A 12,668-nucleotide genomic window follows, 5' to 3' on the forward strand; every position below is an offset into this window, starting at 1 on the left:
ATACAGTGTTCTATCTGCATGTTTGCCTGCACACCAGAAGAGGGCACCAGATCTTATTACAGATGGCTGTGAGCCACCATATGGTTGCTGGGAATTGAACTCAGGACCTCTGCAAGAGCAGTCAACACTCTTAACCTCTGAGCCATCTCTCCAACCCCCTGGCATGTTTTCTTTAAATAAAACACCTACCAGTTTTATACTTAACTACATTAGGCCATAGTTATTTAATTTACTTAACTTATATGCAGGAGTTAGCTGATAAGCTGGCAAGAGAATTCAGCAATGATTCATGGAACACATGAAAATAAAAATGTTTATTTACACATTGCAATAAATGCTGCAGCCATGGCAGCAGCAAAAGAACCATCTCAGTTGGGTGGTAGTGGCACAAGTCTTAAATCTCAGCACTTGGGAGGCAGAGGTAAGTAGATCTCTGTGAGTTCAAGGCTAGCCTCGTTTACAAAGCAAGTTCCAGGACAGCCAGTGCTGTTACACAAAGAAACCCTGTCTTGAAAAAACTAAAAACCAAACCAAAACAAAATTGGTTTTTAAAAATATTTCATTGAGCCTGGTGTTGGTGGCACATGCCTTTAATCCCAGCACTCGGGAGGCAGAAGGTGAATCTCTGTGAGTTCAAGGCCAGCCTGGTCTACAGAGCGAGTTCCAGGACAGGCTCCAAAGCAATACAGAGAACCCTGTCTCAAAACACAAAAAAACAAAAGTTTCATCAACAAAAATACACCTTCCATGTGCACATGTTTAGTTTGAGACAGGATCGTGCTTTAGTCCACATTAACCCTGGAATTGTAATCCTCCTGCCTCTGCTGTCCTAATGCTTTGATAACAGGATGGTTCAAATACACAGCATTCATGAAAGGTTAAAACATCTCTACAAAGGACAATCACAAGGCTGGGGCTGTGGCTCAGGGTTAGAATGCTTTCTTGGCATGCTCAAGCCTTTGATTTGGTTTGTTTTTCCCCAACTCGGTAATGAGTGTGCCAGCATTGCAGCATAAGAAAATAAGGATAGGCAGGGGAGAATGCTCAGAGGGTAAAGTGTGGCTGTCCTCTTACAGAAACCTGAGTTCAGATCCAGGCACCAGGGGGAGGTGGCTGGCTTCTATAATCCCAATGCCAGTGGGTGGAGAGGCAGATCCAAGAGGCTCCCTGGCTGGCCAGTCTAGATGAACCTGAGCTCCAGGCTCGGTCAGAGAACTTGTCTGGAAAGGAAAAGTGGATAAAGGCGCTTGCAGCCAAGCCTGACAACCTGAGTTCCACACTCAGGCCCCACATGGTCAAAGTGCAGACCAACTGCTGCAGCTGTCCTGTCTGACTTCCACATGTGCACACCTGAGTCCTACACAGATAAATGTAATATGAAGTTACAATACAACGTAGATGAGCCAAAGAGTCTCACTAAGATTGTTTGTAGAATCCTGAGTAAGACTCCTAAAAAAAGCAGAAAACCAGGGAGTGGTGTGGTGCATGGCTTTGGTCCCAGCACTCGGGAGGCAGAGGCAGGCAGATGTTCGTGAGCTAGAGGCCAGCCTGGTCTACAGAGCGAGTTCCAGACAGCCAAGGCTACACAGAGAAACCCAGTCTCCAAACACCAAAAAACACTACCACAAGTATGTGGAGATAGAGGACGACAACTTGAGGGCAGGAGTCAGTCAGTTTTCCCCTTCTATATGTGGGTCCTGGAGAGGCCTCAGGCCCGCCACAGGTGTGCCCACACACACCATCACAATAACAACATTAAATAGTAATAATAATAGTAAAAGGGTAATATAATAATAGTAAATAGTTAAGAAGTAACAATAAAGGTAGGAGAATAAGGATCAGAATTGAAATTTCTTTCCCATCTTTATTACCATACCATGACAGCTCACAACACTGCTATACACCTTATATACAAATAACAAAGCAAGACAAACAAAAACATATAAAGAAAACAAAAATAAATAAAAGAATAATACTTTTATTTAAAAAAGAAAAAAAAAAGGCAAAACAATTATCAGAGTTGCTTTTGATGTTTTCCTCTGAGTGGAGGACTTGGACAAATCTCCATGTTATTCTGGGCCATTTATGGGAAAATAGTGTCAAGGAGATGAAACAGCCAGGCTTGGTAAGGAGAGCCTTTAACATAGGCACTTAGGCAGACGTGCAGGGGATCTAAATTACAGGCTAGTTATGTAGTGAGTTCCAGGTGAGGAAGGGTAAGGCCCTATCACCAATAAAACAAACAAAAAAGACAAAATTACCATATGAAGGAAATGTTCCAAAGGAAACAAATTCTCACCACTCAAGACTTCCTGAAGGAAGTCTACCTGACAGGCAGCAGTGATCCAGGGCACTCGGGAGATCTTTCTGCCTACCGGGCGAGGACAAATCTCGAAGACCGACAGACCTTCTTCATCACATAAGCCTTTTGGGGTCTATTTTTTCCAGGTGAACCAGAGGTTTGAGCTGCTCCGCAAAATTCCTCATGTCATCAGAGACCATGTCCTGCCCAGCTGGTGCAACAACACTTAATTCTACAAGATAGGAGAGAGACAGGGCCTCTGTGCTGTCTGTGTTCCCTGGGACCAGGATTCGGAAAATCTTGTACACCACAATCTTCATGATGCCCTTCCGGAACAAGTGGCCTTTGGCAACAAACTCATGGTCCATGCGGAAGCCCATTTCCATCAAGAAGTCTGTGAGGTTCTCAGATGTGGCAATGTCCACACAGTTGCGGACCAAGGCGTGACGGTTCTTGTCTCCCATTTCTGGCTGTCCCAAGTAACGCAGGTGCCAGGGTGCCCCTGCCCTGTCCATGGAGCGCCGGGCCCTCAGAACAAACGGACTGGCCTGCTGGCCCTTAAGAAGGAATACCATCTCGTGATCAAGGAAAGTCTCAGGCTCCATGTTGTCACACAAACCACGAAGGCGATGGATGAGACTTTCCAAACTGTGGTCTAAAACACTCCCTGAAGAGGTAAAAAGACAATGAGTCCCGGCTTTCACTAAGAGTCATGAAACTAGCAAAACATAAACACCAATAGATAATAGTTCTATGCATCATTTCATATGCATACTCCATGGGATTCTACTGGTTCTCTCCTTCCACTATGTGGATCTCATAGACTGAACTTAGGCTGGCAGTCGATGGGATGTTTAGGGAAAGGTTATGAGGCATGTCCTTGTAAGAGGAGGTAGGTCACCAGGAGTGGGTTCTGACTTTTCAAAAGCCCAGGACAGCCCCAGCGTCTTTCTCTCTGCCAGTGCATCAGGCTGTAGCTCTCAGCTCTTACTCCAGAACCTGTCTGCTTGCTTCCATGCTCCCCACCATAATGATCATGAACCAAACCTCTGAAACTGTAAGCAAGCCTGCAATAAATGCTTTCTTTTATAAGTGTTGCCTTGGTCATGGTGCCAAGCAATAGAACAGTAACTAAGACATAACTTTACATATTAAGCCGTCTTGTGAGCCCAAAGCCAGTTTTCTTTATTATTATTATTATATATTTTTTTTTTGAGACCAGGCCTGCCTGGTCTATGTAGTGAGTTCTAGGACAGCCAGGACTACACAAAGCAACTCTGTCTTAAAAACCCAAAAATAATCAAATAAACAAACAAATAAATACGAAGATAAAGGACAATTGCTCGAGGACAAAAATTAAATGTTTACACAATAATATTGTAGAGGAGAAAATGTGATGGCTCAGGGGGAAGAGATGCTTGCTGCCAAGCCTGATAACCTCAGTTCAACCCTCAGTACCCACATAATGAAGGGAAAGAACCAACTCCTGCATGTCCCATGACCTCTACTGTGTGTTGTGGCATGCACAAGACCCATTCCAAATAAATAAAATGTAATAGAAAAATTTAATTAAAGAGAGTTTATATAGCTCATCAGGTAAAGATACTCTCTACCAAGGCTGAGCACTTGAGTTCAATTCCCCCCGACCCTCACGGTGGCAGAGAAATTGCTCCCACCAAACATGCAGTAGCACCTGTACAAATGTGTATATATGCACATACACACAAATTCTTAAAATCTATAATAATAAAGGCTTTAGGACAGAGCTAATAAAAACTAAAAAACAAAACAAACATTTTAGAGACTGTTACAAGGCTCAAGTAAAGCTGAGCATGAAGGTGCTGCCTGTGAGCCCAGCACTCAGGAGGCAGATGCAGGAGGATCTTTGTGAGTTTGAGGCCAAGACTGGTCTACATAGGGAGCTGCAGGCCAACCAGGGACATAAAGTGAGACCCTGTCTTCAAAACCAAACCAACAAACAACCAAGCCAACCCCTAAGAGTCAAGTAAGCAGATAGAACACTTGAGATACTCAGTACAGAGATTCAGAAACAGGAACTTAGCAGGACCTGGTAGCCTAAGCCTGAAATTCTAGCTAATGAGTCCAGTGCTATCTGAGACCCTGTTTCCAAACAAAACAAACAGCTGGGCATTGGTGGCACATGTCTTTAATCCTAGCACTCAGGAGGCAGAGGCAGTCGGATCTCTGTGGGTTCAAGGCAAGCCAAGCCTGGTCCACAAGAGCTAGTTCCAGGACAGGCTCCAAAGCCACAGAGAAACCCTGTCTCGAAAATCAAAAAAAAAAAAAAAGTAAATGCTGTCATAATTCTGTCAAGGACATAATGCCAAGTAAAAGAAACCGGTCACAAACCAGTTATTTCACTTCTATGGGGAAACAAAATGGGAAGGTGGTCAGTAAGTGCGGAGCCCACGCAGCCAGAGTACAGAGCTTGGTGGAGGCTGTCGGGATTGAAACACTTAATAGACCGTCACGAGAAGTGAAGAAGAAGCTGCTGCCACCACTGTTTATTACAGAGAGGAATGGGCTTATATACCCAAGCCAGGGGATGGGCTAAGCATAGGAGGAAGTCATGTGCCACCCACAGGCACAGGCACTGCACACTGGAAAGTTATGAGAACAACCTTGTCTGATCAAGCTTGAGAGTACGGGAGTTCTACAACTGGGTGGAGAGGAAGAGAGATGTAAGAGACAAATACTTAAATTTCCCAACAGTTCCTGGAGGTCCCACCCAGATTTGAACTCGGATTGCAAGTGCTAGGCGAGAGGGAGAAAAGTAATGAATGCCAAGCTCTCATTTTTCAAGATGAAAAAAAAAAAAAAAAAAAAAATGAAGCAAGGCAGTGATGGCACCAGCACTCGGGAGGCAGAGGCAGGTGGATCTCTGTGAGTTCGAGGCCAGCCTGGTCTACAGAGCGTGTTCCAGGACAGGCTCCAAAGAAATACAGAGAAACCCTGTCTCAAAAATAAAAATTAAAAAAAAAAAAAGAAAGAAAGAAAGAGAAGAAGAAGAAAGCAATCATTGTGGTGCATATCTGCAAACCCAGGTTCCTTGAGGCCAAACTGGTCTGTGTGTTGAATTTCTGGCCACTGAGTCATCTTCCTACCTACCCCCACCTTCTTTTTTTTTTTTTTTTTCCCCCTCTATATTGCTTTTGAGCCTGTCCTGAAACTAGCTCTGTAGACTAGGATGGACTCAAACTCACAGAAATTCACCTGCCTCTGCCTCCCGAGTGCTGGGACTAAAGCCATGAGCCACCAGAGCCCGACACACACACACACACACACACACACACACACACACACACACACACCTCCTTTTAAACATAGTTACTTATGGGTCGATAGAAACTGTGTGGCTGACTTTGTTGACTTTATCTCTACTTACTCTGACCAGAAAAAAAAAGAAAGAAAGGACGGGAGGGAGGGTGAAGGGAGGAAGGAAGGGAGGGGGAGAAGGAGGACAGGAAAGGAGGATGGGAGGGAGGAAGGGGCAGAGCAGGCTCCCAGGCTCACTCACCCTGCAGGAGGTACTCCATCATGTTAATGGTGCCCCCAGTGACTGGCATCATGGTGACGGGAGGGGCCTCCATAGCGACAGAACTGGAAACAGATCGTCCAATCAGGTAAGCACAGTATACACCTGGAAGAGTCACACTTGTTCGTACACGGGAGAGGTTAGTAGTGTGGCACAGCCGATTTGCTGTGGCACCAGTATTGAAATCAAGACTCATTCATTCAGAACTCTGAACATCTGTTTATACAGCCTAGCGTCATGAACGAGTCCTGGCCAGAGACACGGCATAACCATCTATAAATCTCACATTCTGGAGTCCTGGCCAGAGACACGGCATAACCATCTATAACCTCACATTCTGGAGTCCTGGTCAGAGACAGGGCATAACCATCTATAAATCTCACATTCTGGAGTCCTGGCCAGAGACAGGGCATAACCATCTATAAATCTCACATTCTGGAGTCCTGGTCAGAGACAAGGCATAACCATGTATAACCTCACATTCTGGAGTCCTGGCCAGAGACACGGCATAACCATCTATAACCTCACATTCTGGAGTCCTGGTCAGAGACAGGGCATAACCATCTATAATTTCACATTCTGAACCCTCTAAGTTTCCTGTGTAATCTTGAGGCAGCAGAGCAACCTCTTGTTCTGGAACTTACTTTTTAAGTAAAACCACGCGCATTTAACTACCCAGCCCCACTCCCCAGCTACGTGGCTCAAACGAAACAACCGACATATAACTAAATTCAAAAAAGGTAAAATCACCTTGTGCTACACAGAGGCCCCGTTTCCAAACTTAAATAAAAGCTGGCCGTGTTGGGGCACATCTGTAATCTTAACACTAGGGAGCAGAGTTAGGAAGACTGCGAAAGCACAGCCAACCAGGGAATCGCAATGAGACCCGTCTCAAAGAAACCTAAACAAAAGATCCGAAAGCAACCTAAGGACCCTTCATCCTCTGGCGGACGCCATGGAGACTCAGGGAGAGGCGCCAGGGTACACGTAGGGGTCCGACTAGAACAGGGTTCGGCCTTTCTGAAAATCTCTTTTCAAACCAGCCAGGCGGGAAGAGTGATTAAAGTGACTGCACCGGTCCTCCCATGCCGGGATCCGGGGCACGTGTGCACTTACACTAGCAACACGCCTCCGTGCACGCTGCAGCTCCTCGCGAAGCTGGAATTAAACCCACGCGTGCACACTCAAAATCCGCATCCCCCAAATGCCAAAATCCCGGAAGCAAAGATCCAGTCAAACCGCCGAACAGAATGCCTTCCACACTTCCGGCAGGAAGCTGATGGACAGGAAATCTAGCTACTGAAGCACCGAGAAGTAAGGGTGCCGAGAGGGCAAGGAAGGCGCCTGGCTCCTGGCACCGGCGGACAAGAGCGCATGTGCAAAGTGCAATGCTGCGTTGCGGTGGGCTCCTGTTCTAGAGTGGCGCACTGGGAGATAACTGCAGGGCTTTACGTCATAGTGCAGCTCTAGGATAAGTTGGTATTCTGCCCCCCAGCTTCGACGCGCTGGACGTCTTGATCAGATCTCTCGAAACTGATTGGATACTATATTTAAATTTTGAACTCAGCCACTGGGGGGAGCGAGGAGGGAAAGAGTCGCATTGGAAAAGGGAAGTATGTTATAAATCCGACACGCTCTATGAGTTATCTGAAGGTGATGAAGGTATGATGCGCTCCCCAACTAAGCATGGCGTTGTGCCTTTATGGACATCAGTACTAACAGTTAATATTTTGTGTTTTCAGCCGGGCGGTGGTGGCACACGCCTTTTATCCCAGCACTAGGGAGGCAGAGGGATCTCTATGAGTTCGAGGTCAGTTTGGTCAACAGAGTTCCAGGACAGGCTCCAAAGCAATACAGAGAAAAAAACAAAAAACGATACATACATACATACATACATACATATATATTCAACAGTCTAAAGAAATAGCTCAGTGCTAGAGACCCCTGGCCTGTGCAAGGCCATACATATATTTAATACATAGCAACCTTGTTTAATTTCCTGTACATACCTCAACTTTAAATACAGGGAACCAGGCACAGTCTGAATCTGAGAACCTCAGAAGGATTCGATAAGGAACTCTCCAGCAGAACTGTTCAAGACTTGAACAACATCGTGAGACTTTTTAAAAATAACTAATTAGGGGATGGAGAGGTGGCTCCACAGTTAGGAGCACTTGCTCTTGTAGAGTTCCCCAACATGGTGTTTGTAATCTGCTTTCTCCCTTCCAGGGAACCCATTGCCTCTGCCCTCTTCAGACGCACAACTGGTGCACAAACATGCATGCAGGCAAAGCACTCACAGCACAAAATATAAATAAACTAAGTTAAATAAATAGGGGTTGGGCAGGTAGCTAAGCAGTGGGGAGCACTTGCTGCTCTTGATTGAGGAGGACCTGGGTTCAGTCCCCAACACTTACATCAGGTGACTCACAACCCTGTAGTTTCAAAGGACCTGACACTCTCATCTGGCTTCTATGGAACCTGTACAGGACATGCACGGTACACGTAAATACATCCAAGCACACATATACGTTAAGTAAATAAATGTCAATTTTAAATTCAACAGGTACTTGTTGAACTCTGTACATCTGCCAAACACATAAGGACAGGGTAGGATGAACCACCCTTAATCCACCAGAAAGCCTCCTTAACATTCCCCCAGGGGTCAACTGTGTCTGGCAAGGGCACCTGATTCCAACCAACCCTGCTGTCATATAAAATCCCTTGTTTTTCTGCCACCTTGCTCTTCTTTCTGCCCCTCTCCCCCAGTCTTGACTGTTTGATTGCCAATAAATCTCTCTACTCATGGGGTGACCAAGTTTATCTGTATCATTGCTTATAACATTCACTTGGAATACAAAATTTAGGATAACATCAAGAAATGGATTATCTGTCAGGTGGTGGTGGTGGTGGCACACGCCTTTAATTTCAGCACTCTGGAGGCAGAGGCAGGTAGATCTCTAAATTCAACACCAGCCTGGTCTACAGAGCGAGAACAGAGAGAGAACAGCCAAAACTACACAGAGAAACCCTGTCACGAAGAAAGAGAGGAGCAAAGTTCCAGCTGTTGAACTTTAGGGGCAGATTCCTGGGGCCTGCTGGGAACAGGACTTCTAAAAGGCAAATGTGTCTGGAAGGCTGTGGTGCAGGGCCATGTTTGCTGGATATAAGCGAGGTCTCCGGAACCAGCGAGAGCAAGCACACAGCTCTTCTTAAAATTGAAGGTGTTTATGCCCCAGGTGAAACTGGATTCTACTTGGGCAAGAGATGTGCTTATGTGTATAAAGCAAAAACAACACGGAGACAATAGGCAAACCAAACAAAACCAGAGAGATCTGGGGAAAAGTAACTTTGGGCCCATGGAAACAGTTCCATGGTTAACACCAAATTCTGAAGCAACCTTCCTGCAAAGGCCATTGGACACAGAATCCATGTGATGCTGTACCCTTCCAGGATTTAATGAAAAGTAAACCACTGAAAGTGAAAAAAAAAGAAAAAAGAGAGAAAGACGATAGCTTAATGGTACAGGACTTCATGTCTAAGGCCCTAAGTTTGATCTTCAGCACTGTAAATAATGCTAATTGTTGATGGGAGATGTCATTCTGTATATGTTTCTCATACTGGTTAATAAATAAAGCACTGTTGCCCAATAGGAAAGGAAGATAGGAGGGATTAGGAGACAAGGAGGAAATAGGAAGTAGGGAGGAGGAGTCAGCATGGAGAGACCGGGGAGACCAGATGCCTGCCTCACTCCCTGGTAAGGAGACCACGTGGAAATACATAGAAATGGGTTAATACTTAAGACAGAGCTAGCCTATAAGAAACAAATAATGGGCCAACAGGATTATATCAAATACAGAGTCTCTGTGCATTATTTGGGGCTGGCGCGGTGGCAGGACAAGACCAGCGGTGGCGGGCAGAAAAAACCATACTCCTTACAAATTGTTATAGAATATTAATTAAAAATAAGTCACATTTTTTATGCTGTGAAACATTTGTTTAATGATGCAAAGATGTGTTGCATCATTTTATGTTGCATTTGTTCAACTCTGTGAAGCCTGTCTGAAACACCTGATGATCTAATAGTGAGACAGGAGAAAGGATGGGTAGGGCTGGCAGGCAGAGAGGATAAATAGGAGAAATCTGGCTAAGAGAAGATGGAGGAGCAAAGAAGAAGAGGGCATCAGGGGCAAGCCACCCAGCTTATACAGCCATGAAGTAAGAAGTAAAGAAAGGTATATAGAAGAGAGAAAGGCAAAACCCACGACAAAGGGTAGACAGGATAATTTATGAAAAGCTGGCTAGCTGGGAGGTGGTAGCACACGAGTTTAGTCCCAGCACTCGGTAGGCAGAGGCAGGCAGATTTCTGTGAGCTCAGGGTCAGCTTGGTCTACTGAGTTCCAGGACAGCTTCCAAAACTACAGAGAAACCCTGTCTCAAAAAAAGAAAAAAAAAAAAAAAAAGAAAGAAAGAAAGAAAGAAAGAAAGAAAGAAAAGAAAAAAGAAGAAAAAGAAGAAGAAAGAAAGGAAAGCTGGCTAGAAACAAGCCAACCTAAGGCTGGGTGTTTGTAAGTAATGATAAGACTCCATGTGATTATTTGGGAGCTGGCAACATTTTAAAAGATTAATGAAAATAATTGTGAGACAGTGGCTTACATTGTAACCCAAGCTTTCCTGGAACTCTGTGCTAGAATGAGAGGTGTGAACCTCCACCCTATTCATCTAACTGCTGACTCTGTTATTTTACCATTGGGAAAGCTCAGGCAACAGATGTTAAATAACACGGGAGGGACAGGTGTGGTAGTTCATGGGGCTACCTAGTAAGTTCCAAGCCAGCCAGTGCTACATAGAGAGACCCTGTCTCAAAATACACACACACACACACACACACACACACACACACACACACACACACACACTGGGTGGAGAGGGAAGCAAGATCAAGAGAGAGCTATGAAGCTACATGCAACAGTACGGATTAGACAAGCAAGATAGCTCCGCCGCTGGTGCATTGACAAGTCTAATAGGAAATAACTCACTGATAATCCTTTTTTGGTTGGACTTGAGACCTGTGCCACAGGAGGGGTTCAATTTCTGGTAGTGTAAACCCAGTCAAAAGCCTATGGCTTGTGGCATCAGAGCCCCTAGTGGAAGAAGGCAGTGCCGTTGCTTCACAGAAGGGACACATTGTGCCAGTCAAGCTGCCTTCTCAATGATTTTGTTTGCACACGAAGGTCAGTACTGCTCTCAGCTTGCTTTCAGAGAAGCTCCATTTTGCAATGGGCAGTGGCTCCTGGGAGACTGATCATAAGTGTGTGCTCAGCCACAAGTGAGACATCCTTAGCACTCCCAGGTTCAGAAAGCACCACAGAAGAGGAGAGAAGGATGTAAGAAGCTGAGGAAGGGATGGTGGTGCTGATGTCAATGCTGACTTCCGGGCGGGATGTGGCCATGGCCCTTTTGTGCCCACTATACTAGATCTGTTTCAGATTGGGCCCATCCTGTCAGAGAGAAGGGCAGGTTCAGGAGGCCCCGCCTTTCCCTGAGGGGCAGGCAATTAATGTTTAATAGGGCAAGGAGAGGAATTTTTCTTTGGTGCCACAAGCTACCGATAAAGGGCTCATGCTCCTATTCCGAAGCCTAGTAAAGCTTGCTTCATATTGGGAAAGACAATATGAAAGTAGAAATGTCAGATTGTTGGGAAGGGATGGGGGATCAGTGAGATTAGTGGTGTGGCATATGTATGATCAGGACCCAAATACATTATTTACACATATGAAAATGTCATATGGAACCCATTATTATGTATAATTAATATGTGCTAATTAAAAAACAAAACAATAAAAGACTGGCAAGATGTCATAGTGGGCAAAATCTGCTGCTAAGCCTGCTAATTCAAGTTGGCTGTCAGAGACCTAAATGGTAGAATAAGAGACTCCCAAAAATTGTCTTCTAGCCTCTACTTGTATGCCATGGCACATATGTGTCCCCACACAAAAATAAAAAACTGTAATTTAAAATGCATAGTAAGTGGGCATCGTGATACATGCCTTTAATTCCAGCACTCAGGAGGCAAAGGCTAAGTATAAGATTCTGCCCCCGCCAAAAAAAGCTGTAATAAAATGATGGTTGTAGGTCAATTGATACAATGCTTGCCTTGCATATATGAAGTCCTGGGTTGAATCCAGCATGATGCACACCTATAATCCCAGGACCCAGGAGGTGGAGACAAAAGGCTAGGAGTTCAAATGAGTGTGAGGTCAGCATGGCATGCATGAGACCCTCCCTATTTGGGGATATTCTTGGCATACTAGAGATTGGACCTAGGTCATCATGCATTTAAGTCCAGTGCTTTAGCATAAAATTGTAGCCACTGCCCTGAGACTCTAACAGAATAAGGAAAGGAGCAGGAGATAGAATGTCTTAATGACTGGCCAGTGTGGGAAGCAGAGAGGAAACCAAGTCAGACTTGTCCAGATTTTTTCCTTGTGTGGCTGAGGCCAAGGTGGTACTTTAATGATAAGAGCCCTGTGTTGTCATATGATCAGAGGAGGAGGCTTCTCCAAAAGAGATGCTAATTTCAGAACAGAACATCCAGTGATTTATGTGGAGCATTTGAGACAACAAGGTTTCAAATTGAAGCTTAAATAAGATTAAAATTTGAAGCAGGCAATGGTGGCACACGCCTTTATTCCCCGCACTCGGGAGGCAGAGCAGGCAGATCTCTGCCAGTTCAAGGCCAGCCTGGCATATAGGGTTAGTTCCAGGACTGCCAGGTCTCAAAATTAATTAATTAATTAATTAATTAAT

The 12,668-nt window shown here is 45.0% G+C and overlaps 1 protein-coding gene across 1 annotated transcript; it reads right to left on the reverse strand.

Annotated features, from left to right (window-relative positions):
* Positions 1-1,838: 1,838 nt before the first annotated feature.
* Med18 (mediator complex subunit 18) lies at positions 1,839-7,084 on the reverse strand. The gene is made up of 3 exons (XM_051188994.1): positions 6,975-7,084; positions 5,841-5,963; positions 1,839-2,969 (listed from the first exon to the last, which is right to left on the reverse strand). The coding sequence occupies exons 2-3, from the start codon at positions 5,911-5,913 to the stop codon at positions 2,416-2,418; spliced, it is 627 nt and encodes a 208-aa protein (XP_051044951.1). The 5' UTR covers positions 5,914-5,963; positions 6,975-7,084; the 3' UTR covers positions 1,839-2,415.
* Positions 7,085-12,668: the final 5,584 nt, after the last annotated feature.

This window comes from Phodopus roborovskii, unplaced genomic scaffold, assembly GCF_943737965.1.
Source record: "Phodopus roborovskii unplaced genomic scaffold, PHOROB, whole genome shotgun sequence".
Classification (NCBI taxonomy): Eukaryota; Metazoa; Chordata; class Mammalia; order Rodentia; family Cricetidae; genus Phodopus; species Phodopus roborovskii.